This window comes from Lactuca saligna, chromosome 9, assembly GCF_052625555.1.
Source record: "Lactuca saligna cultivar CGN05327 chromosome 9, ASM5262555v1, whole genome shotgun sequence".
In the NCBI taxonomy this organism is placed as follows: domain Eukaryota; kingdom Viridiplantae; phylum Streptophyta; class Magnoliopsida; order Asterales; family Asteraceae; genus Lactuca; species Lactuca saligna.
The window spans coordinates 19,726,563-19,754,551 of NC_136425.1; the positions used below are offsets into that span (position 1 = coordinate 19,726,563).

Here is a 27,989-nt window from a genome sequence, read left to right on the forward strand (position 1 = left end):
TATATATATATATATATATATATATATATATATGAGAGACAGTTCACTTGAGATTAAAAAAAAGGGATCTTGAGATTCAACCTCAGCCACATATATAATTTTACATGTTTATAAGTTTATGTATAATCATAAATAATTATATAATCATTTATGATTATGATAGTTTGTGACAAAAAAAAAGTGGTGGTGGCAGAGGTGACAGTGGTGTAAGTGACGGAGGTGACAGTGGTGGGGTCGGTTGATATCAAAGATGATGGTAGTGGTAGTGGGGATGATGGCGGAGGAGAAAGGAACGTGTGACGTTATATAATCATTTATGATTATAAAACGCATGTCGCGCTGGTACGCTTGAGGGTTAAACGATAGATGTGATATATATGGCTGATATTGAATTTCAAGATCTCTAATTTATTTTTAATCTCAACAAAAACCCTCATCATTTATGATTATAAAACGCATGTCGCGCTGGTATGCCTGAGGGTTAAACGATAGATGTGACATATATAGCTGATGTTGAATCTCAAGATCTTTAATTTATTTTTAATCTCAACAAAACCCATCCCCCCTTCTCTCTCTCTCTCTCTCTCTATATATATATATATATATATATATATATATATATATATATATATATATATATATATATATATATATATATATATATATATATATATATATATGAAATGAAGATTTGTTTTTTCATACCTATAATTTTGCAGGACCACACATTTTCGTTATATGGGAAATGCAAAAACGAGGTTGACCTGCGAAAGTTGTGGTATTCGGAGAAGAGTATAATATTTTTGATTAATTTTATCATTTTATCTTTAATAGGATTAATTTATATAAAATATTTAATTTGATTATTTTTGGGATATAAGTAAATAAACCTCCTCCAATGATGGGATGTCTGTATGGGTGTATGTACACATTACTTCAAATAAGATTCCGCAAAAATAAATGCACCCTTTGTTGAAAACGGCATCATGTCAGAAAAGGAATCACTTTAAACTTGACATGCCTTGTAAAAAATTAACGGATTATTTTTTTATTCTGCAACGATTGTATTGAATATCACCAGAAACTCAAACCCATCCTAGGATCCTCCTAAAAATAACCTAACCAACGCAGACTGCCGCCCTTCACTTGCCGGTGATGAACGGTGGTTATTAACCGTTGCGTCACCCACGATTGTGACGGAGCTAGTCCGCATGCATCTAACATATGACGGTCCCCACCAGTCCACTACCGCCATTGATCTCTTCGTCTTCCTTGTTTCTCCCAAATGCGTTATCCCTCTGCCTGTTTGTTAGGTAACATGATCCACAATCTCTCTCTTGATTATTCAATCCACATTGTTTTCCATTCTTCTGCATTATGTCGGTTTTCGGATTCTATATAATTAAACTGACTGCATCTTTAGTCCATCACCATCAGTATCACCACCTCCACAGTCCACCCACCACCATCATATCACCATTAGCCAGCAGCGATGAACACCCTCCTCCAGCTTCAATGCCCAACCCCAGTTGATAACATGTTGAGGAAAACTATCTCTCCCGGAGACCGACAGCTCGAAACCCCTCAGCTGGTGTACAGTCAAACTGTGCGCCATCATACCCCGCCGCCGGAGAAGAAAGGGTGGTGTTCTTGTGGCTGCACTGAGTGCAATGACCCGACGGTTCCACACGACTACTTTGAGGCTGTTCTGGATTACATTAACGATATGCTCATGGGGGAAGAAGATGACCTGATCAACAAATCATCCATGTACCATGATTGTTCTGCTCTCCAAGCCACCGAGAAATCGTTCTTTGATGTTCTTGCCCAGAAACAGCCTACTTTTACTTCCAGCATTGAAGCATTGGATCTCATTTCGTCTTCGATTCAGTGTCCCGGAAGCCATTTCGTTGGCAATCCGACAGGGGTTTCTCTGAGGGGAAAGAAGAACCGGCAGCCGTCGGAAGGTGGTGGTTTTGAGCAACACAGGAGTAACAAGCACTTAGCGGGTGGTCGCCGTGAGGAAGAGCTAATGGAGACTGAAATCACAGCCAAGATCGACAAGCTCCTACTTTGTCCTGGTTCAAAGGAAGTCGGATTGCATGATGAGCTCGCTTGTTGTCCCTTTGACAACCCTGCGAATCCATTAATCAAAGGAAAACAAAGAAGAAAGAGAACTGATCCCACCAAAGAGATCGTTGACTTGAAGAGTCTACTCACTCAATGTGCACAAGCCGTTTCATCAAACAACACTCCAAGGGTAGAAACATTTCTCAAGAAGATACGTAATCACTCCTCTCCTCGTGGAGATTCGGAGGAGAGATTGGCACATTACTTTGCTGATGCCCTGGAGGCCCGTTTTTTAGGCACCGGAATGGATCTCTATGCAAATTTAGCCTCTAGTAAGATCACGGCTTCTGATATTGTTAAAGCTTATCAAGTTTACGTCTCGGCTTGTCCTTTCAAGAAAATGTCTAATATCTATGCCAACAAAATGATTGGAAACCTCGCGAGAGGTTCGCCAAAGCTTCACATCATTGATTTTGGGATCCTATATGGATTCCAATGGCCCTGTCTCATCCAGGGCCTTTCAGCAAGGCCTGGTGGGCCCCCAAGTATTAGGATTACAGGAATTGACTTTCCTCAGTCGGGCTTTCGTCCAGCTGAGAGAGTTGAAGAGACAGGAAATCGCCTTGCTGAATACTGCAAAAGATTCAACGTTCCATTTGAGTATCACGCGATAGCAAAACAATGGGATAGTGTTACAATCGAAGATCTCAAAATCAACAAGGACGAGGTTCTAGTGGTTAATTGCTTGTATCGATTAAGAAATGTACCCGATGAGACCGTACTTGGAGCAATGGAGTGTCCACGGGAGTCAGTCTTGAAGTTGATAAGGACTATCAAGCCACATATGTTCCTCCACGGGGTTGTGAATGGGAACTACAACACCCCATTCTTTTTGACACGGTTCCGTGAGGCTTACTTCAACTTCTCAGTGTTATTCGATATGTTTGAGGCAGCATTACATCGTGAAGACGAGGAGAGGTTGTTGTTTGAGAAGGAGGTGATTGGTCGGGAACTGATTAATGTGATAGCATGTGAAGGAACAAAGAGGATTGAGAGACCGGAGACATATAAGCAGTGGCAAACTAGGAATGAGAGGGCAGGGTTTGTGGCGATGCCAATGAACCGAGACATAATGAAGGAGGTAAGGGCGAAGGTGAAGATAGGGTTTCATAAGGATTTCATGGTGGATGATGATGGACATTGGATGGTGCAAGGGTGGAAGGGGAGGGTGATCTATGCTATTTCCTCATGGAAGATAACATAGCCGTTTGATGGAGATTTATTTGGACTCGTCTTTTAGATGATACATCATTATACCTTAGAGATTGTGAGTTCAAATCTTTCTTTCACTTTAATAAAATAAGTTATGTTGTTTTTATTATCTAAGTATACCATAATAATATAGCAAGTTATGTTGTTTTTAGTATCTAAATATACAAAATAATACAGGACAACTATCGTCTTTCACGTACAATCATCATTTCTATAACTTACCACTTGCCAAGTTGAAAAATAATTTGTAATATAAACAACAAATAAAACTAATTAACTCATGAGTCATGATAGAAAATCGTTTAGAGTGTTCCATTTGGAAAGCAGTTAGGATCTAAAATTAGTTGTATAAGATAAGTATATTTTTTATTACTATACGTGATCTATTTTATATTTATCCATAATTGCATTATATTTTGAACCTTTAATAACAACGTATTAACATTCTTTTACCTCTAATCGGAACATGTGATATTGTTAATATAATGAATGAACCAAAGAATAATAAACATTTTTCTTTTCAAATATATAACAATGTTTACCATATATTTGTAAAGTGTGATAAAAGTGTAGAGTCTCATCTGATCCAAATCTTCAAATGATTTGATCATACGGAACAGAGAAAATGTCATTATTGTACAGTACTCATCTGATCCAAATCTTCAAATGAATTGATAACTAAACTCTTTTTTTTTTTTTTTGGGTAATATCTCACTTAACTTACAAGTTGTCACTTAAATAAGTCATTTTCTTTACTTTTAAACGGTCACCCAATTAACGAGCTTACGTGGAAGTGTGACATGTCGATGAAGCTTACATGGCATTTAGCCACATCATCGATTTTTTATAGGGAAAATGTCAATGTAGTATGATAAACTATTCATATTTATCTGATTTGGTCACTAAACAACTGTTTTGCACATTAGATCATTAAATTTACAAGTTACTTGTCAATGAAATCACTTTCATTAATTTTTAAAGGATCTCTGGTTACCGAGCCTACATGGTTGGCTGACTTGTATGGGACGCTTATTTTGTTATGTACCACAACCCTATCAATCAAATATAAATTTCTTCACTCCTAAAAGCTTGTATGAAAAAGCAAAACTCATTATTATTTCATTATTAATTTAGTCATTTTCTTTGGTAAGCTCCACCATATGTACTCTTGATTTGTAAATTCTCCCCCTCTTCTTCTCTCCCTCTCTCTAATCTTTCTCCTTTGGTGATTGGATTTCTACCCCTTCCACCTTCATCGAAAAATCATTAAACATCACAACCGTCGGAAAATCAAAATCTATATTGTGAAGTCACTAGGAGGACAATCTAAATCTCGTCAACATCTTCAACACCATTGTGATGTAGGGATGAGCAGTTTGTCCCAAATCCCAATCCCGTACCGGTACCGGTACCAAATTGTATCGAAATTAAAAATATGGGACAATAGTCGGTACTACCAATACATGAAATTCGGGATTCGGTACTAGTACCGAAAACCGATACAATTCCCGGTACCGATACCGATGATGTTAATTCGGTTCGGTATTTGACTTTCGATCAAATTCGGTTTTCGAAATTCGGTTTTTGGGAAATAGGGAACGGTATGGGTCCGTCCCATGCTCATCCCTACCGTGATGTCTTCCCAACACCCAACCCTTTAATCTTGTTTTCTTTTTCTATATTAGTGGCAGGGATACACACCGTAGGTTGAATTTTGCTGAGTTGCAGCCAATATGTGGGTCACTAAGGGAAATTCTACGGATCGTGGTTCCGTCAGTGATATTTAGGTAGGCATTAAAAAGAGACGGGGGAGGATAGAGATAAGATTTTGATTTTCGATGGTTATGGTGTTTTATGATTAAAGAGAGTAAGAGATAGAGGGACGGGGAGAATTTACAGTCAAGAGTCCATGTTGTGGTGCTTGGAAAATAAGATGACTAGTGTTGGTAGTGTAACAATGTTGAGATTTGCTTTTTCTTACAACTTTTTCAGGATTGAAGAAACCCATTGGATTGACGGGGAAGTAGGTGCAGTTGGGGTGGTATTACATACCCAAATAAGTGTTCCTTACTAGTCAGCCAGACATTTAGGCTCGATAATCTGTGATCCGTTAAAAATTAAGGAAAGTGATTTAATTGACATGTAACTTGTAAATTTAATGACCTAATGCGCAAAATTAGTTTAGTAACCAAATCGGTAAATTGTAAAAGTTGATTGTGCTACAGTGACATTTCCTTATAAAAATGGTGGATGTTGATGATGTGGCCCACGACCACTTAAGCTTCCTCACCCATTGGACTTCCACATAAGCTCGTTAACTAGGTAACCGTTTAAAATTAACGAAAGTGACTTAATTGACATGTAACTCGTAAGTTTAGTGACATATTGCGCAAAAAAATAGTTTAGTGACCAAATCGGGTAAATGACAATAGGTGATTGTGCTACAGTGACATTTTCCCTACAAAATAACATTTTTCTTTTTAAATCACCTCTATTGATCTAGGACCTATGTATCTATCTGTTGGGCCAAAGTTGTCACATGTAGCACATTTGACCTTATTGTCCTGAAAAAACTACAAAGGTTTAAATAGGTTATAAAAAGTGGAGATCCTAGGTAAAAGCCAAAGAGAATGAGGAGTATTCACAAATTTCTAGTCAGATTGATAATCTCGAGATAATTGTTGAATCTTGGCCATTAACTTCCCTAAAAGACACTATTGTAAACATTGAAAGAGCAGGATTTTGGAGATCGATAATGCTAGAAGGCTTGATTTAAAGCAAAAGGCATAGGTGAAATGGGACGTCGAAGAAGACGAAAATAGAAAAAAAAATTCATTGTCTTATAAATGGAAAGAAGAAAAAATGTAGAATAAATGAGCTAACAATTGATGAAAATTGGAACATTGATCCTAAGTGTATTAAATATGAATTCCTGAAGTTTTTTTTTTCTGAAAAGTTTGATGAACGTGTTCCATTTTGACCTAGGTTTGTTAATCACAATTTCATGAAGCTTTCCAAGTTGGAAAGTAAGAGTTTGGAGAGTACTCTGATGATGGATGTGATGGGTTTTATAGGTTACAAAATCGGATTTTGGCGGAAACGCTTAATCCTTAAGTTAACATGCAACCTAAATGATCTATGTTCTCACTAGGATTTGCAACAAACAATTGAAAATCAAGAAACCTAAAAGTATGTTGCTATTGTGGATGAGCTGAAGAGGTTGCTGGCAGAAGACTCAGACGTAGAACAACAACATACTGAAACATAGTTTTCGCACCACGATACCCTTCTGTTAGCAACGCGAGTTTCCTTGATTCCAGTTTGTGTTTCGTTTGATGGGGTGACCATTCCGTCTCTAGAGAAAGTTATAAAGTGCGACCTGTTTCTTCTTCATGTTCAACCAACAATAGTCTCCTTATCAAAATTCTGGAGATCTACAAGAAAAAGATCGAAAAGTCGATAGTAGATAACAAGATTAGATTTTTACAAATTGGTCAAAAAGAAACATTTGAAGCAACGACTGGATTGGCAAAAGCCCGAGTAGAAGTTTATTAAGTTGGGAGTCTAGATCAAGACTCGCTAAAAAATGTTTATCGTGAGGCAACCCGACTTTTATAAATTATTTTGCATTTTCGTTTTGTTACTAGTTTTTATTTACTTTTGAATAAAAAGTTATTTTGATGATAAGATACCGTTAAAGAATAGGATAACTTGCAAGAATAGGGTGAGATATTACGAGAATAAGGCAGGAGGCATGGGACACAAATAAGTGTTGGGTGCACATTTGATATGGAGCGATACCAAGTTCACTTTGCATTTACTACTACAAATGGGAAGATATTGATAAGAAGGACTATTCAAGAGCCTGATCACCTTTTGTTTGGTCGATTTATTCAATGATTTGGGATTTTATTTTTCTTTTCAATCACGTCGTGAACCACTATTCACAATGCAAATTATCAATTCCATCGCGACTAACATTCCTAATATTTGAAGATCATGACGCGACATCCATACATTAGCAACGCAAATGTGCCTATTTTTATTGACAAAGGTCCGATCTATAAGCAATGAAGTTAAGTTTCCAGAATTTATTAAGTCAAGACAATTCAAACATTGTATCTACAAGCAACCCATGCCAATCATTCAATCTCGATACTACATACATAAGGGGAGTTCGTTCTCTTTTGCTTTTGATCTTTATTGATTATTTATAGAATAAGTGCATTTGTAACATCTACGTCCAAGTAATGATTTTCCCAAAATAATTACTTTAATTATGAATTGTGAAGATTTTGGGTGGGCCACGTTGTGGTAGTTAAGGCCCCACGGCGTGGCAATTATCCGATTAAGAATGTGGATATGTGTAGTGACATGGCGTGGCAGCCTATATGCCACAACCTGGTAGCCATTTTGGTGTAAACCCTAGATCTTCGGGTTTATGCCCTATTTAAAGGCACTAACTCCTAAGGTTGCCTTATTTGGAAGCCTATATCCTTTTAAATCGATCCCCGCCCCAAAGCCTAACCTATTTGTGTGTGTGTTTTGAGTGTGTGAAACCATATTTATGAAGTTTGAAGGAAGGATAAGCTTATATTGTGGTTTTATCAGCTTGGTTCCATCTTAGATCCAACATCTTCATCACATTTCAGACCTTGTGGGTGCATATTTTGGCTTCAAGACCACGGTGTTGTTGTAAAGTGGTCTTGCACGAATAATTTTGGTGTTTATGCCTTTGGTGCAATAATTTAGAACTTTATATTAGAGATCTTTATTTATTGGGATGTCTTAATGAATAAATTTGGAAACTTTATCCATCAAGACCATGTGGAGATTCAGATATGAGCTTTGGAGCTCATGAGATTAGGAGTTAAGAGCTTAATCCATTAAGTTGTCCCTGTACAACTTCCACATCATGGTGACTTGCTTGCCTCGATGTAGAGACTGGTTTAGTTGCGACTATGTTGTCTGGGTTACGCCATGACGTGGTAGCATGTTTGCTACGATGTGGTAAGCGGTTTTGATCGGGATCAAGTTAAATGTCCACAGCGTGGCCATTGGTTGGCTACTACATGGAAGGCAGTTGGAGTTGACTTTGACCATTGATCTTAACTGTTGACTTTTTTCCTGGTTTGAATTTTATTCAAATCACTAGTTTTAGAAGATAAACTAAGAGTTCATATTGACTGTTTCCATAGGAGGTGTGTATCACCTGATTTTTGGTTGTGTAAGCTTGCTAGCTATTGACTACATTTGTAAGGTATGTCTTATTACTATACTATGTAGGATGCTAGCTGTCTTCGTGACTCTTCCATGGAAGACCAGGGTTTGGCCCCTGGAAATTGTGTGGAAGACCAGGATCTAGCCCCTGACACTTGTACAATTAAATACCATGATTTGGCCCATGGCAGGAAGTAAGACAATGTTTTGGCCCATAGCATCCGATTACGGCTCAAATAGACCCATCAAGTAATGTATGGTGTGTGGTATTTTGGGTAACTCTCTAAGCTTTGTGTTTACGATTTTATCTTTAAAATGTTTTAGGTACTTTTGGTTCCAATGGAAAGGGCCCAACCTAATCGTAGTACATCCCCTAAAGTTTTATTCCTTACTACTTATTTGATACACTCTTATGTTTTTGAGAATTTTATATGTACTGGTTGGTTTTAATTAAATGGTTATACGGTTTGGCGATTTGAAATCAAAATTTTTACTTAGTATATTTGGGACATTATAAGTTGGTATCCGATCCTTAGTTTGAGGGATTCAAACACACTTTCGGGTGTGTCTGGACTCAAACAGAGTATCTTTAAATTTTTTCTAAAAAGAAAAGACTATTATAAATAAAAATGGGTGTGATGCATGCAATCATTGGAGCTCAAGTAAGTGATTTTCAAAATACCTAGTTATGGATGTTACGCTTTAGTATGCTATTATGTGTGATGCATGCTAGAACAGGGCTAAGGATCCCTTCAGGAATTGCATGATAAAATTGTGTGTTATATGTGATGCCTTATAGCCTAGGAAATTGTTTTTATGTGCTACTTGGAGTCTAGATCAATAATGTTAATTGCTAAGTGTATGTTTTTGAATTGTACATGATTAAGATGATATAGCCTTAGAATGATTTATTTAGCCTTATTTCATGTTCCTTGTTTGGTTGTGGGCTTAGGGTAGAACCGTTTATTCGACAATATATTTGATCTTGTATTCTGTATAATTGGCATGCACAAAGCAACCAACAGTGTTGGTAGTGATTTCTCGTGGGAGGTAGTATTGGGCCCGTACTACAGGAAGCATAGGATTTATACTCGAATCAAGGAGAGTCACGAAAATTCTAAGGATCATATAGAATGAGGGATTCTTCAGGTATGTTCTAATCTTTTGTATTGCTAACTTTAAGTATGGTGGTGAATACCATAGGTTCTGATTTTGGTTCCGGTTCAGGCGTTGATGCTGAACTAATTGATTAGAGGATACATGAGTTTATCATGTCAGAGATCACAAGTCGTGTCTTCAATACGCGTCCTGTGATGCTCGATACCATCAAGGATGGTATTATAGAGTTGTTGGATGAGTGCTTAGGGGTCTTTCGTGCAAAGATAGTAGCGAGTCAGTTTTAGGCACGAAATCTCACATTTCGGAAGTTCAAGGCTTACAGAACCCCAAAGTTCTTCAGGAAGAAGGATCATATTTCCAACAGATGGTGGTTTACAGACATGGAGAGTGCTAAACGGATGAGTTTCTACCCCGAGGGATCGAAGTTGATGTTTGCATCTAGCCTTCTGAGGGATTAAGCTCGCAACTGGTGGGAGGGGGTTGGTCATGCTATGAGAGTGGAGGCCATGACCCGGAAAAAATTTGTTACTAGGTTTAGACCTGAGTTTGCGCCCGTTATCAAGCTGCAATAGTTGGCGAGAGAGTCTTAGGCTCTGTGTCAGACGATGGAGTCTATGGTGGGGATCACCGCCAAGTTCAGGGAGAGAGCTTTGTTGGTTCCTCATTATGTTATGGATGAGGAGATGAAGAAGATGAGATACCATGATATGCTGAGGGATGACATCATGGAGTTTGTTATCATTTCAAGATGCAATACTTTGGAGGATATGCTTGACTGGGCTCGGGAATGGGAGATTGAGTTGGAGCTTCAGACGAAGTGGAAGTTAGCTCAGGTTCAAGCAGCTGAAAGCCCAGCGAAAAGAGAGGAAGCTTAAAGGAAGAAGTGAGCTGAATCTGATCACGAATAAATGGATTTCGATCGCATGATTCGAAGATCGTATTTTTGAGCTGCTACTTTAGAGTTAGGATAGATATATTGCTTAGGAATATGTAATAGCATAGTTTGCATTTGAATTGCGTTGTAAGGAAAAGTTTTTCCGCACCTTTTAGAAATAAAATAAATTTTATTTTGTCTTATTTATGTATCCTTGCAATGAAATTGTGAAAATTTATGTTTGTATGTTTTTATTATTATCAATGTTGAAATGGATGTGACTCTTTATTACTCCCTCCGTCCCAATTTAAATGTCCATGTTACTATTTTAGGTTGTCCCAAAATAAATGTTCACTACTAAAAATAGATGAACAGTTTACCAAATTACCCCTTATTATTTGAGTTAACCAATATATTTTTATTAATGTGTTTTGTGATAAGTAAATTTCTTTAAAAAAAAAGTCATCCACAGAATATGGAAACAAATAGTAAATCTAGTAAACTAAAAATTCAATCATATGAATTCATTGTGTAGTGGCAGTAAATCAAATCATAACCACACAAAAGAAAACATCTCATTTTTCTAATTTTCATTAAAAAAAATTCAAAATACAATGTATTCTTTTCCAAACATGGTGACGCACAATGCATTTTTACTGGTTCAAATACAATATGGCATCGTTTAATAAATTTTGATCTCATTCAATTTGGAGTGGTAAATTACCTTCTCGTTCTAACCTACATTTACCAATATGCGGGACATGATAGTTGTTGTCACCTTGAACTTTTATGATTTCTTTCATACATGTTTTTAGAGTTAAAAAAACATTGTTAAGTTGTTGTGATGACATTCTTTCAAAAAATGTTTGAACCGTATTAACTAATTCATCAATTGTACACAAAACCTCTTGTTTTTGAAGTGATTGGATTGCTCGAAAAAACCCAAGGTCTAACACATTCAAATCCAGACTATTAGGGGGCTGAAAACAAAGTCGAATATCAAGTCCAACTTGAGATACCGCTTCAAGAAACTCGTTATCTTTAACATCAATATGGGGCTTTGCGTTGTCTTGTTGAAGAAATATTGGACCGATACGACCTTGCGGCCATTTGGCTTTGATATCCGGTAGAACCTTTTCTATCAAACATGACCTTGTTACCTCTTTGTTCACCGATAAAATAGGCTTCGTCTCCAATGTTCCCGCAATACGGTTTTTGCTTGAACGCCTAGCGGGTTCTAATGTTGTAAATGGGTAGACACCAATTTTTCTTGAAAATACTTCATTACCTAATGAATCAAATCTCGGTCTTGCTACGACCACTAGAAACATAACTTTTGTGATATACTTTTTGCTTTTACATGTTCGCAACGGTTCATCCTCACCGGGGACAATGTAGTAACGTTTTGATGGTTTTGATATGTAAAACCACTTTTCATCAATATGAACAACATTAAACATATCATAGAATGTCGGAATCGGACTTAATAATGATTGTATAGTAATTATGGATAATCAAAACTCTAACCTTTCTCTTCTACCCTCATGAGTTAGAGTCGGCTTGATCGAATTTGTATGTGGTCGAAGTACACCTTCCTTCATACGTATATGCATCGTTGATTTCGAGACATTTATAGATTTCGCAAGAGGTCGTATATTTTCTCGACGACGTAATGGAACTTCTGAAACTTGATTCAAGTTTATTTGTACCCTTCCACCCCCCCCCCCCCCCCAACAACCTTTGGCTTATTTGAAAATAAATCAACCGGTAATCCGTGGTCAATTTGAAATTTAGCTGGATGCCAAATGCGACTAATTGTCCGTGTAGAAACCGAAAATCGTGAAGCTATTTCACTTATGGAACCTTTTTTTAATTCTCCATCACTACTTTCTTGCAATAAGAATTGATATATGGCTTGACGTTGTACAACGGTGGTGTTTTTTTTAGTGGATGGATTTGTGGAAGGCTCCATATGAAATTTTGAATTATGACCAATAATAGATAATGTTTTAGGCTAGTCAGAGGAAGTCTTTGCTTAAATGAAGACATATGTATATGTAATTAATGGGGAGTGAAGAGACACATGGAATAAGTTGGCGGCAAAAGAAAAAGCTACGTAATCTAAAATCAAAATGTAATTTTAAGTGAGTTTTAATATATATGAAATTTTAACTGTGATTTGCAACAAAATTATGACGGCAAATTTTGCCTCCGTTTGTTTACCAAAAATAATGAAAGTTTCAAGATACGTTGTGGCAAAAAAAATTGTTACAAGATACGTTTATATGAATTCTAAAAGAAACTAAATTAATAAGGGTTGAAATGACATTTTATTAGGTAAAAGCCACATTGATTTGTGTTTTCTTAAACTACGTATTTTTTTGTCGGTGGACACTTATTTTGGGACGGAGGGAGTATGTTATTTTTGGTAATATCGAGAATTTACCAAATAAGAAAATGTTCATATTGCTCAAGTTTCAATTGAACAGAAACTTGGAATCATACAACTTGTATTGTATGATGAATGAGAATTGTCATATTTGGAAATTAAGACTGATTCCTTGACAGAGAGTCAAGTGAACGACTAGCAGAACTAGTACACAATGTTGTGCACTAGTCAAGTCCGCTACAAAGAATAATAAGATTGTTCGTCATGATTTGCTAAGAGTTTAGTAAACATGGTTATACTTATATGATTAAGTGTAATTCTGAGTTGTTGAAAGAGTTTCAATAAAAGAAAGAACGGATAAGAAGAATCGGTTAGGCAGAAGATAAAATCGGTTAGGCACAATGGTATGATAATAAATGCGAAAACACGCCAGTACATTAGTAGTTTTTGTATAACCACGGTAGGCATGACAACACAAAGTACATGGGTTTAGCATGACAGTACAAAAGTACTTGGATTTAGCATGACAATACAGAAGTACTTGGGTTTAACACGGTAGTACAAAAGTACTTGGGTATAGCACGGAAGTATAAAAGTACTTGGGTTTAGCATGAAAGTACAAAAGTACTTAAGATAGACACGGTTTATTATCTTACACGAATCTTTCTCTCTCTCTCTCTCTATAACCTATCACAACCTCCCATTTATTAATTTGCACAACCCTCACTACCCAGTCATATTATTAAGTATGTTAAACATAACAATAAATCAAGTAAGAATCATATTTGTACAACTACATTAAACACAACAAAGATAGCGTTCATAACAGTTGAGCATTTAGAATACTTATATCTATGCGTAAGCTTGAAAGTAACTATGCGCTCACCTGTTAAAGTGATGACTTGAAATTTATATAAAGCTTCGCTTCTAGCAACTGATCTTTCCTTTGACGTGACCTAGTATCATTATCACCAAGTCTTAGTTTAATATTCTACATAACTAGAGAGAATCAAGACCTATAAATCATTCTAATGAATACTGATAGTTTCTATTAAATAAGTTTCAACCAGGCAGGACAATCGGGAGGCAAGACCATTTCAACATATAGTATTTTTGAAATCCAACAACCAAGCTGACGTGGCCATTCTAGATACCTCTCCTGTAAGTAGATCAATTAGTATATGACTTGGAATCACTAATAAATCTTAATTATAGGTTCATAACAACGAATATGACCATAATTATAAATTATGTGAGGGCAGAGTAAGTGTAGCACCTGGTTTCCGGTATGTGAATTTTATTTGAGCATTTCCCTATTTTAGCCTTGGACTCGGCGAGTCATAAGGTCCGACTCGCCGAGTAGGGACGAGACTCAGGACACATTTAAGTTGGCGACTCGGCGAGTCCATATCCCGGACTCGGCGAGTCACCTCTGCTGGATGAAACCCTAAATTTCAAGGGTTTGCACCCTATTTAAACCCCCATTCCGCCCCAAAGTCGTCCCCATTCACTCCCAGAACTCCCAACATCGTTTTTCCCTTATTTCCTTGAGAGATTGAAGTGTTTTTGGAGTGTTCTTGAAGATTTTGAGGAGAAAGAAGAGTAGATCAAGAAGAGGAGAAGGAGACCAGGCATCTTTGTGTCATCTCAATGTTTTCCTTGAGGTATAGCTCGTTTCCCCTCTGTTTTCAAACTTGTAATCTCTTTTAGCTTCATAGGAGTCCTTCTTGGGCTCTTCCCCAAGCTTGTTTGTGCTTTGTGGGTTGTAATAAGTTGTTAGCCTTTAGATCTAGGCATGATTTAGTCCCTGGAGCTTGGATCTAATGCCTTTATGGGGTCATATTGCATGAAAGCCCTAGATCTACCTCTTTTGGTGCACTATGAGCCTTAAAATCCATATTGGTGAATATCTACACGTAAAGTTGGAAACTTTACGTGTGATTTGTGTCCTTGAAGCCCAGATCTGTGAATGGCATGGACTGGAATCGAGCAAATCGGTGTATTTGATGGATGCATGGTTGCGACTCAGCGAGTTGTATATGTGACTCGACGAGTCTGGTCGCGAGTCACTGAATTGGTCCCTTCATGATGTGTCGAGTTGAGCCGTGAGTCACAGGGGGTGACTCGGTGAGTTGGGAGCTGAACTCACCCATGTTAGGACTCGGCGAGTCAATGCCCTGACTCGCCGAGTCCAAGGCAATCTTCATAGATCAAGAACAGACTCGGCGAGTTGTTCATACAACTCGGCGAGTCTTAGCATATGTGTTCTTCGGATGAAGATGAACTCGACGAGTTGTTCATACAACTCGACGAGTAGGATGAAGGAGTTGAATGTCAGTTTAGAAGATGAACTCGTCGAGTCATAGCCCAACTCGACGAGTAGAATCAGGGACCCAGGACAATAGTCTGGACAGGGACTCGGCGAGTGGAGATCCACTCGGCGAGTCGGGTCAACTAAAAGTTGACTTCGAATTGACTCAGGGCTAGACCAGGGGTAAAATGGTCTTTTTACCCAAAGGACAGTTAGCAGTGTATGATTAAGTATATTGTGGGAATTACAACCGGGGAGTTTCCGGAGCAGCAGCAGTAGTAGTAGGTGATCAATTCCCACACAGACCAGCAGCTATTTCGAGGTGAGTTTCCTTCCAGTAGTAACAGGTCTAAGGCACCAAGGTCGGCCCGTATAGACGAGACGTTAGTATTAGAGTGTGGGCCAAGCCCGTATCTTTTAGTTGAGTTGATTATGATATATGCCAGTATGATAGAATTGCTTACACTTGTTGTCTGTGCGATACTTGCATGATATGAGCTGGCGGTTGAGTGTGGGCGAGGCCCGTATCTCTCCGAGAATGGAGTGTGGGCTAGGCCCGTATCTCCCAGATAGCGAAGTGTGGGCGGGGTCCGTATCTTCACGAGTGTGGGCGGGGCCCGTATCTCTCAGAAAGCAAAGTGTGGGCGGGGCCCGTATCTTCACGAGTGTGGGCGTGGCCCGTATCTCCTAATTGCATGTTGTTTGTTAAATGCTTGCATGGTATGGGGTATTATGGGGGAGCTCACTAAGCTTTGTGCTTACGGTTTCAGTTTTGGTTTCAGGTACCTCCTCAGCTAGGGGAAAGGAGCCGGCGTGGTAGCAGCATGTCACACACACACTCTTCGGTTTCCGCATTTACGAGCTTTCTGGGATTGATACTCTGATATTCCGATTAGTTGTATGTTTTGGTTTTCAGACATGGTTCAGTTTATATTATGGATGATCGAATGATGTTTTAGTTATTAATATTTTCTAAAGTAACGTTTTTAAACAAAAAAAATTTTGATGTGAAAATTGGGTCATTACAAGTTGGTATCAGAGCCCTGGTTTGAGGGATTCGGACACGCCTTCGGGAGTGTCTGAACTCAAATCGAGGGATTGAAAGATTTTCTAAAAGAAAATGTTCTCTAAAACTTAGAAAAGAGTCGTAAGAATGAGCGAAGTGTGTGACGTGCGCGACCGGCCGAGCTCAAGTAAGTATTCCCCATAGTACCCATACAAGTTTATGTTATGTTTATCAGCTTTCGTAGAACCGCATGCTAGAATAGGACTAAGGATCTAGGAGTGATGCCTTATGTGCCTACTATTTGTGTTTCAGTTACATGAGAAATTGCATGCTAGTTACGGAGTAGACAGTAAGTAGGATAGCCTGAATAGGTTATGCCTGGTAGTATGAGCTTAGCACTATATGCTAGCTCAGATCCTGAGAGTGGATAGAGTTAGTTGAGACTGTTACCCTTGTCTGAATGCTGCTTGCTTCGTGCTTCGTGGGACTCTGAATAATGGGAGTTAGCCATTAGTCGAATGCATCACATCACATGTAACCAGGATTGGATAATCTTAGAGTGCCGAATTTGATCCTACTGCGTAGCTCTTGTTTGAGTCCAACCGTTGTAGGGGCGGGTCCGGTACTCGAAGGATTATCTGAGCCTCGTCACGTGTGATGGCATTCGAGTAATGGCCAATTGGCATTATAATGAGGCCTGCAGCAGCTGAGGACTGGTTAGAGTAGAATTAGAGATCTCCCTAGGGCAAGCCTAGGATGATTATAACTTTGATCAGCGGTAGTGAAGGGGATCTGGTGAAGTCGAGGAATTCCTTGGAGAAGGTACGGATAGATGTGGAAGGTAGTATGGGCCCGTACTACTGAAAGCAGAGGATCCGTACCCGAACCGAGGAAGGCCAAGATGAGACCAGGGAACCTGTAAGTAATTGAGATCCCTCAGAAAGTAGCAGTATCACTAATGATTATTATGATGTTTTGCAGAATGGTGGTACTTCGATCGAGACCGACAGATGGCGGTTCAGGAGAGGGGTCAGGTTCGGGATCAGGCTCCGAGCCGATTGATGAGAGGCTACGTGAGTTCATCACGTCGGAGATCACCAGGGGCATCCTTGAGTTGACCCCCATTCTCTTTGGGTCAATCAAGGAAGGGATCATGGAGTTGATAGAGGATCGCCTACGGGCATTCAGGAGCGATTTAGCCTCTAGCCAGTCAGGATCTCGCACACTGTCCTTCAAGGACTTCAGGGGCAGTGGTGCGCCGGATTTCCATGGGGTGAAGGACCCCATTGTCGCCAGCGGTGGATTGCAGATATCGAGTCTGCCCAGTTGACTAGCTTCTGCCCCGAGGGGTCGAAGGTGAGGTACGCAGCAGGGTGTTTACGAGACCGAGCCCGGGATTGGTGGGAGTCAGTGGGTGACTCGTTGGGAGCCTCAGCTATCGAGGCAATGACCTGGTCGGACTTTGTGACCAGGTTCAGGGCAGAGTTTGCACCGGCGGTCGAGCTTCAGCAGCTGGCCAGGGAGTTTCTAGACATGAGGCAGACAACGGAGACAATGGCGGAGATCACCGCCAAGTTCCGGGAGAGGGCTTTATTGGTGCCCCAGTATGCCGGTGACGAGGACATGAGGAGGACTCGTTACCATGATATGCTACGAGCTGACATCCGGGAGCATGTTAGCTTTTCGGCTTGCCCTACCCTGGACTCTATGATTGCCAGGGCTAGGGAGAAGGAGATAGATTTGGAGCACATCCGGAAACGGAAACTAGAGGACGGTCAGGCAGGAGGGGCTTCGGGGAAGAAGCCCAAGGGATCAGACGGTAGGCCGAAAGGTCATTCAGGATCGAGCCGCTGCGGGAAATGCGGCAGGACGCACGTGGGGGTATGTAGGATGGGATCAGGAGGCTGCTACAAGTGCGGCAAGACAGGGCACTTTAGCAGGGATTGTACTGCTCCAGTTTCAGCTATTCAGACATCCGAGTTGTTGTGTTTTCACTGCAACCAGAGGGGCCATAAGAAGGCTAATTGCCCCCAGTTGACAGTTGCAGCACCAGTGAAGGCGCCAACTCCAGCGACCCTGCGGATCACGGATGGTCGGCAGGGCAAGGCACAGGCTCCAGTGGTGAGGAGTCGGGCATTTCAGTTGACTGCCGAGGAGGCACGCGCCGCACCCGATGTGGTGACGGGTATGATTCTTCCCCTTTATTTTTTTATGATGATGTTATGTTATTGATATGTGCTCTATATGTATATGTATGCCTTAGGATCGTTCCATGTGAACGGCCTCCCAGTTCAAGTGTTATTTGATTCAGGAGCATCCCGATCATTCGTTTCCCTTGCACTTAGCAAGAAGTTTCATGAGCCATCGGGCGAGTTAGATTGCCCCTTGGAAGTGGAGATCGCTGACGATCGATCGGTGCGAGCATCGATGATATTCCGAGATTGTGTGCTGCGTTTGTTCGAGGAGCGCTATTTGGTAGATTTGGTTCCCATTCCGTTGCGTGGGAACAAGGTGATTATAGGCATGGATTGGCTGAGCCCCAATGGGGCGGTGATAGATTGCGCGCAGCAGCTAGTACGGGTCAGGACCCCAAGCGGGGGAGAGCTAGTGATTCATGGAGGGAGGCCTCAGCGTGGACCCACTGTATGTTCAGCTGCGAGGGCTAGGCGCTACCTCCAGCAGGGATGCGTAGGATATGTCGCATATGTGATAGATACCCGGGAGGCGGGTAAAGCGACAGTGAGCGAGGTTCCGGTGGTTCGAGACTTTGCAGATGTTTTCCCGGAGGAGCTTCCTGGGATACCTCCGGAGCGACAGGTGGAGTTCAGGATTGACCTTGTCCCTGGCGCGGCTCCGATAGCCAAGGCGCCGTATCGGTTGGCCCCTCCAGAGATGCAGGAGTTGTCTACGCAGCTACAGGAGCTGCTAGACAAGGGATTTATTCGTCCGAGCAGTTCACCCTGGGGAGCCCCGATTCTGTTTGTAAGGAAGAAGGATGGGTCGCATCGGATGTGTATAGATTATCGGGAGCTGAAAAAGGTAACGGTGAAGAACCGTTACCCGCTTCTGAGGATTGATGACCTATTTGACTAGCTTCAGGGGGCATCTTGGTTCTCCAAGATTGATTTGCGTTCGGGTTATCATCAGATGAGGGTCAGGGAGGAGGATATGCAGAAGACCGCGTTTCGGACGCGCTATGGTCATTACGAGTTCGTGGTGATGCCGTTTGGGCTCACCAATGCTCCTGCCGCGTTCATGGACCTCATGAACCGCGTATGCAGACCGATGCTGGATCGGTCTGTGATAGTCTTTATCGATGATATCTTGGTCTATTCCAAGACTCGGGAGGAATACGAGGAGCATCTGAGGGAGGTATTGGAGACCCTGAGGAGGGAGAGCTTGTATGCCAAGTTCTACAAGTGTGAGTTTTGGTTGCGCGAGGTGCAATTTCTTGGACACCTCGTCAACCAGAGCGGGATTCTGGTTGATCCGGCCAAGGTCGAGCCCGTGATGAGATAGGAGGTCCCGAAGTCTCCATCCGATATTCGGAGCTTCCTGGGATTGGCGGGCTACTATCGGAGATTTATCCAAGATTTCTCCAAGATAGTCGTACCCCTGACACGACTGACGAAGAAAGTCGTGGTCTTTCGGTGGGGACCCGAGCAGCAGGCTGCGTTTGAGATGCTGAGACAGTAATTGTGTGAGCCGCCGATCCTAGCCCTGCCTGAGGGTGTAGAGGATTTTGTGGTTTATTGTGATGCGTCCATTTCGGGGTTGGGCGCAGTTCTGATGCAGAGGGGGCATGTCATTGCCTACGCTTCAAGGCAGCTCAAGCCTCACAAGGCGAACTACCCGACGCACGATTTGGAGTTGGGGGCGGTGGTCTTTGCCCTTAAGATTTGGCGACATTACCTCTACGGGGTTCGGTGTACCATCTACACGGACCATAAGAGTTTGAGGTACCTCATGGACCAGCCGAATCTGAACATGAGGCAGCGTCGGTGGTTGGACGTGGTGAAGGATTATGATTGCGAGATCCTTTACCACCCGGGGAAGGCCAATGTGGTGGTCGATGCGCTTAGCCGCAAGACGGTGCCGATCAGGGACGTTTGCTTGAGGATGACCGTGGTGACTCCCCTATTGGAGCAGATTCGGGAGGCTCAACAGGAGGCTATCAAGGAGGAGCATCAGAAGAGCGAGCGTGTGGTGGGTCAGGTTTCCTCTTTTGATTATGATGGCCGAGGACTTTTGACACTACACTGTAGGGTGTGGGTGCCGTATCACGGAGGCGTGCATCAGATTTTGATGGAGGAGGCGCACAAGTCCCGATTCTCTATTCATCCCGGGGCGACGAAGATGTATAGGGATCTTCGTCCGGATTACTGGTGGCCCTGCATGAAGCGGGATGTGGCATGGTACGTCGAGCGGTGTTTGACCTGCAGGAAGGTCAAGGCCGAACATCAGAGACCGCATGGCAAGATGCAGCCGTTGGACATTCCACTGTGGAAATGGGAAGATATCACGATGGATTTTATCACAAAGCTTCCCAGGACCGCACGTGGAGTGGATTCGATTTGGGTCATCGTGGATAGATTGACCAAGAGTGCTCACTTTATTCCAATTCAGGAGAGCATATCGGCCGAAAAATTGGCCGACATCTATATCAGGGAGATTGTGGCACGGCATGGGGTACCAGTATCGGTGATCTCGGACAGGGATGTGCGTTTTACTTCCAGATTTTGGAAGAAATTCCATGACGAGTTGGGCACTCGTCTGCATTTTAGCACCGCCTTTCACCCGCACACAGATGGTCAGAGTGAGCGGACCATCCAGACTTTGGAGGACATGTTGCGGGCGTGTGTGTTGGATTTCGGTGGTAGCTGGGATACCTATCTTCCCTTGGCTGAGTTCTCCTACAACAACAGCTATCACGCGAGTATTGACCGACCACCGTTCGAGATGTTGTACGGGCGGAGGTGCAGAACCCCGATATGTTGGGGTGAAGTTGGCCAGAGAGTCATGGGAAGCACCGAGGTGGTGCTAGAGACGACCGAGAGGATCCAGCAGGTTCGGAGCAGACTTCAGAATGCTCAGAGTCGGCAGAAAAGTTACGCCGATAAGCGTCGATCCGACTTGGAGTTCCAAGTCCGGGATATGGTTCTCCTGAAAGTGTCGTCGTGGAAAGGCGTCATTCGATTCAGGAAGCGGGGCAAGTTGGGCCCAAGATTCATCGGGCCGTTCAGGGTTGTAGCCCGGGTGGGCAAGGTGGCGTATAGGTTGGATCTGCCAACCGAGCTCAGTTAGATCCACATCACTTTCCATGTTTCGCAGCTGCGGAAGTGCCTGGTGGACGATTCAGCGGTAGTACCGTTGGAGGATATTCAGGTTGATGACAGCTTGAATTACATTGAGCGCCCAGTCGCAATACTCGACAGGGAGTCAAAGGCTTTGAGAAACAAGAGGGTAGAACTAGTGAAGGTGCAATGGCAGCACCACAAGGGTTCGGAATGGACTTGGGAACCGATGGACGAGATGATGGAGCATTACCCCGAGCTGTTTCAGGATCGAGCAGCAGACTTCGAGGACGAAGTCTAAAATAAGTGGGGGAGATTTGTAGCACCTGGTTTCCGGTATGTGAATTTTATTTGAGCATTTCCCTATTTTAGCCTTGGACTCGGCGAGTCATAAGGTCCGACTCGCCGAGTAGGGACGAGACTCAGGACACGTTTAAGTTGGCGACTCGGCAAGTCCATATCCCGGACTCGGCGAGTCACCTCTGCTGGATAAAACCCTAAATTTCAAGGGTTTGCACCCTATTTAAACCCTCATTCCGCCCCAAACTCGTCCCCATTCACTCCCAGAACTCCCAACATCGTTTTTCCCTTATTTCCTTGAGAGATTGAAGTGTTTTTGGAGTGTTCTTGAAGATTTTGAGGAGAAAGAAGAGTAGATCAAGAAGAGGAGAAGGAGACCAGGCATCTTTGTGTCATCTCAACGTTTTCCTTGAGGTATAGCTCGTTTCCCCTCTGTTTTCAAGCTTTTAATCTCTTTTAGCTTCATAGGAGTCCTTCTTGGGCTCTTCCCCAAGCTTGTTTGTGCTTTGTGGGTTGTAATAAGTTGTTAGCCTTTAGATCTAGGCATGATTTAGTCCCTGGAGCTTGGATCTAATGCCTTTATGGGGTCATATTGCATGAAAGCCCTAGATCTACCTCTTTTGGTGCACTTTGAGCCTTAAAATCCATATTGGTGAATATCTACACGTAAAGTTGGAAACTTTACGTGTGATTTGTGTGCTAGAAGCCCAGATCTGTGAATGGCATGGACTGGAATCGAGAAAATCGGTGTATTTGATGGATGCATGGCTGCGACTCGGTGAGTCGTATATGTGACTCGACGAGTCTGGTCGCGAGTCACTGAATTGGTCCCTTCATGATGTGTCGAGTTGAGCCGTGAGTCACAGGGGGTGACTCGGTGAGTTGGGAGCTGAACTCACCCATGTTAGGACTCGGCGAGTCAATGCCCTGATTCGGCGAGTCCAAGGCAATCTTCATAGATCAAGAACAGACTCGGCGAGTTGTTCATACAACTCGGCGAGTCTTAGCATATGTGTTCTTCGGATGAAGATGAACTCGACGAGTTGTTCATACAACTTGGCGAGTAGGATGAAGGAGTTGAATGTCAGTTTAGAAGATGAACTCGTCGAGTCATAGCCCAACTCGACGAGTAGAATCAGGGACCCAGGACAATAGTCTGGACAGGGACTCGGCGAGTGGAGATCCACTCGGCGAGTCGGGTCAACTAAAAGTTGACTTCGAATTGACTCAGGGCTAGACCAGGGGTAAAATGGTCTTTTTACCCAAATGACAGTTAGCAGTGTATGATTAAGTATATTGTGGGAATTACAGCCGGGGAGTTTCCGGAGCAGCAGCCGCAGTAGTAGGTGATCAATTCCCACACAGACCAGCAGCTATTTCGAGGTGAGTTTCCTTCCAGTAGTAACGGGTCTAAGGCACCAAGGCCGGCCCGTATAGACGAGACGTTAGTATTAGAGTGTGGGCCGAGCCCGTATCTCTTAGTTGAGTTGATTATGATATATGCCAGTATGATAGAATTGCTTACACTTGTTGTCTGTGCGATACTTGCATGATATGAGTTGGCGGTTGAGTGTGGGCGAGGCCCGTATCTCTCCGAGAATGGAGTGTGGGCTAGGCCCGTATCTCCCAGATAGCGAAGTGTGGGCGGGGCCCGTATCTTCACGAGTGTGGGCGGGGCCCGTATCTCTCAGAAAGCGAAGTGTGGGCGAGGCCCGTATCTTCACGAGTGTGGGCGTGGCCCGTATCTCCTAATTGCATGTTGTTTGTTAAATGCTTGCATGGTATGGGGTATTATGGGGGAGCTCACTAAGCTTTGTGCTTACGGTTTCAGTTTTGGTTTCAGGTACCTCCTCAGCTAGGGGAAAGGAGTCGGCGCGGTAGCAGCATGTCACACACACACTCTTCGGTTTCCGCATTTACGAGCTTTCTGGGATTGATACTCTGATATTCCGATTAGTTGTATGTTTTGGTTTTCAGACATGGTTCAGTTTATATTATGGATGATCGAATGATGTTTTAGTTATTAATATTTTCTAAAGTAACGTTTTTAAACAAAAAAAAATTTGATGTGAAAATTGGGTCGTTACAGTAAGTGTAGCTCACTTACAGATTATGGATAAGAACCAGGGTCCAAGTGGGCAGAACTCTTACTCAGGGTCTCCTACTCGAACGCGTACTCCAGGGTGTCGCAACCCTTCGTCGAAAGCAAAAAATAAGGGAAATGGACAAAAACTGAGAGAATTTCGAGAGAGTGGAGGATGGGGAGTGAGGAAGCAAATGAGCAACCAAAGTCTATTTATAGCACAATTGTGTGCCATGTACACTTGAGAGTCGCTTCACCCAATTTCTGCCACATGTCGCAAAAATTGTGATACAAGCCTAGGTACGCGACGTGCAACCCAACTGCGCGTGACGCTTCTCAGAAAACTTCAGAAAATCTTATCTTCTTCATACAAATATCCCCGGGGAGCTCTAGACAAGATCTACAACTTTCTTTTAGACTCTATCGGTTAATTTTGACTTTATTTTTAAAGTTATATTTTTAACATGCTTAGACTATTAAGGTCTATTAAAAATTCATAACCTTCTCATATGATATCCGTTCTCGATTGTATTTATATCGACGGGACCATATGGACGAGATCTTCAACCCTCGTTTAGATTGCTTTTTCCTAACAATCAACCGATTTCTACTTCGGTTTCTTAGTAGTATACTGCTATGTTGAAACTTCTAAAAATCGTAACTTCCTATTACGAAGTCAGATTATGGCGTTCTTTATATATACACTCTCGGTTTAACGACTACTACGACTTTCATTTAGATTATTTACCCTAAATAATCCTTTTTTATAATATCTAATTATCGTTGCGACTAATAATTATCTAAATTATTCTTTAATCATCTAGCCCTCTTTTATGGGCGTTACAATCATCTTCTCCTTAGGATGATTACGTCCTAAAATCATCAATAAAACAGAGCTTGTATAATGGCTTTGTACATTACCTTTCCATTCTAGGTGGTAATCATAACTCTCATGACTTTTCTATTGAGTTTCTAACTCTTAGACTTCTGGACCGTTGATGGTATTGTATCCATTCTTCTTTCTAAATTTGATTTCTAGGGGAAGATCTTGCTTCTTCTTAACCTAAATCAAGGGCCTTTTATTCACTATTGTAACCGACCTGTTGGGTCATGTCCTTAATGACCTCTCATCGATGATACACCAGTTAGACTAAGGTCTCTTTGAGCCAGACTCTTAACATGAAGGATACATTCCTTTATGTTCTAATGTGATACAATCACATTCTATCATGCATCACTTCTAGCTATATGTTGCTTGATTTTAGCGGCGATCGCGATACTTCTATTGATCCCTTCAATTAATCTTTTCCTTCAATCTTTTGACTAAATTCGGACTCGATTCGCTTTGACTACTAGGGTTGGAATAGAAATCATCATCGAAAGAAAGGTAATGATGGAAATGAACGATAACGAATCCAATTACTAGTGCTTTAGTAACCTTGCGACTCCACGTGATCCAAGTACGAGTTTTGTGCTTCCGGTAGTATGGGCCCATACTACCTTTCATACTTACTCATACCCGTCCAAAGCTTGTCTCGCAAGTTTCCCAAGTCACTATTTCCTAAAAATCACAAAATCAATTTAACACATACAAATGTGTCCAAGTAATCATATACAACAAATTTCCTAGACTCCACTATGATATCCTTTATGTGTATCCTTAACCGCAATTTTACTCTCCATCTCTGATATCCAATCCAAGAGTCCTATGGGATCTTCCTTTCTGTTAAATTATGATGTCTTGAAAGTCATGAAATCCTTATACTTACAATATCCCCTACGATCATCATTTATCTGGACCTCTGTTTGCACCGTCCCTTAATAACTTTCTAAGTCATCATTATTTCCTTTTTGGACTGTATGCGTGGAAATTGGTATGTTGCTGACTTGTTCAACTACTACCAGCTTGTTGATCATTGGCAGTCCTCCCTTATCATTAGCTACTTCCTGAGCTAAGAGCTCCATAAACTCACGTCGTTGTTGATCGAGCATTTCTTGCATCATAATCCGAGCTTCATTCATAGGGATTTGAGCAACTCCCGGTCCGACGTTCTGAGGTGCTTGACCTCCTTCGTTTGCGGCAACTCTACCACTCCTTGTGATGGTCATGATGTTCTATATACCCGAGAAGGCGTTTAATGTACCGAGATGAGAATATAGATAGAGAAGATTTAGACGTGAAAACTTCCTTATTATTCTAAGAAGTTATGTGTCTGTTCTAATACCTTAATTAAACATTTAGAAATCTGAACACATAAAATTTCTGGATCCGGTCAACAATCGACCATAGATCCGAACATCCTAAAGCATCTAAAGGCATCCTATAGCATCCTAAGGCAGATTATAACTATAACATATGTAAATCATTTAGGACATAAAAACAAATTAGGCATCCATCCTAAAATAAGCTAGTGCTCATATCTATTCAGGTATACTACCAAAAATATACTAGACAATCATCTCATGATCATCCCTTAGCATTATAAGTTTAAGTCTAGGAATAAATCCTTACTCCTAGTTCGCTTAAACTAATGCTCTAATACCAACAGTGACATCCCCATTTTCACGGCCAGAAAAACCAGTTTATGTTTTCAAAATCAGAGTTTTAATTTACAAGTGCGTAATTTGTCCCATAAAATATTCCCAAAGGAATGTTTTTCATGATTTTATTAAAAACTCGGGATATTATCATCGATACAAGAAACATAAGCATAAACGAAAACTTACAACATCTCTTTATACCAATGGTCTACATCTCTTTGAATCTCTTATCGGATACATATATCATCATATATGTAATTACCTATGATACAATAAATAGAGTGATTCATGTTGGGAAACCTGGTGAGATACATAGGACATTCAACTCACAATATATAATACTTAATTATATAACCATTAACATTCAAATAACCCAATTACCCCATTTCCCATCACTCTCACTTACTAATCCTATTATGATGATCTTAAGGGATCTTTCATAAAGGATCTTTATCAGCGGACAACTATAATTCCTAGGTGACTACGCACGATGGTATGATAATACATGCGACAACACGGTAGCACATTAGTACTTTATGTATAATCACGACAATCGAAGTCTATTTATAACACAACTGTCGCGTGCGGCATACACCTGAGACGTCACTCCTCCCATTTTCAGCCACACATCGCAAATATGGTGGTACATGCCTCACCTTCTATAAGGTGTGCGCCGTACAACCCACTTGCACGTGACGCTTCTCGGAAAATTTCATAAAATCATATATTCTTCATACGTACTCCGTTTTCGACATTCTTTATATCCCCGGGGAGCTCTCGACGAGATCTACAACTTTCATATAGACTATGTTGGCTAATTTTGACTTGATTTTGAATATATATTTTTAACAGTCTTAGACCGTTAAAGTTCGTTAAAAATTCATAACTTCCTCGTAAGATATTCATTCGCGACTGTCTTTATATCGACAGAACCATATGGACGAGATCTTCAACCCTTGTTTAGATTGTTTTTCTTAACAATCAACCAATTTCTACTTCGGTTTCTAAGCCATATACAACTACGTTGAAACTTCTAAAAATCCTATATTCTTCTTACAAAGTCAGATTGGGCGTTGTTTATATGTACACTCTCGGTTTAACAGCTGCTACGACTTTCGTTTAGATTATACCATAAATAATCTATCCTTTTATAATATCTAATTCTCATTGTGACTAATAATTATCTCATTTATTCTTTAATCATCTAGCCCTATTTTACGGGCATTACAAGAACCATCCGACATGTTGGGGTTCTGTAAATTTAAGACTTTTTTTCTTCATCGGGTTGGGCTCTGAAACCAAGAAACAATATAAAGGAGTTGTATTTTTGTATGTTATCATGCCTCCAAAAAGGTTGTATTTATACAAAAAAAGGTTTTATTGGCATCAATACACTATCAAAAGGTAGCAGAAGCAATCAAATGATATAGCTAAAAATACATGCACGCTAGACTAGGTTTTACTAGTTGTAACAATGAACTTTAAAAATCAACAATATAGAAACAGACTA

General features: G+C 41.2%; 1 protein-coding gene and 1 pseudogene across 1 annotated transcript; one reads left to right on the forward strand and one right to left on the reverse strand.

The window, feature by feature from the left end:
• Window positions 1-1,101: 1,101 nt before the first annotated feature.
• LOC145014061 (scarecrow-like protein 30 pseudogene) lies at window positions 1,102-3,455 on the forward strand (annotated as a pseudogene).
• A 7,798-nt stretch (window positions 3,456-11,253) lies between these two features.
• On the reverse strand, window positions 11,254-12,015 carry LOC145016052 (uncharacterized). Its single transcript, XM_078974485.1, has one exon. It carries the CDS (start codon window positions 12,013-12,015, stop codon window positions 11,254-11,256), a length of 762 nt encoding a protein of 253 aa, XP_078830611.1.
• Between the last annotated feature and the right edge of the window lie 15,974 nt (window positions 12,016-27,989).

What these genes read in the sequence shown, in the direction of transcription:
- LOC145016052 (XM_078974485.1), bottom strand. Translation starts at nt 12,015, where the DNA reads ATGTTTAATGTTGTTCATATTGATGAAAAGTGGTTTTACATATCAAAA.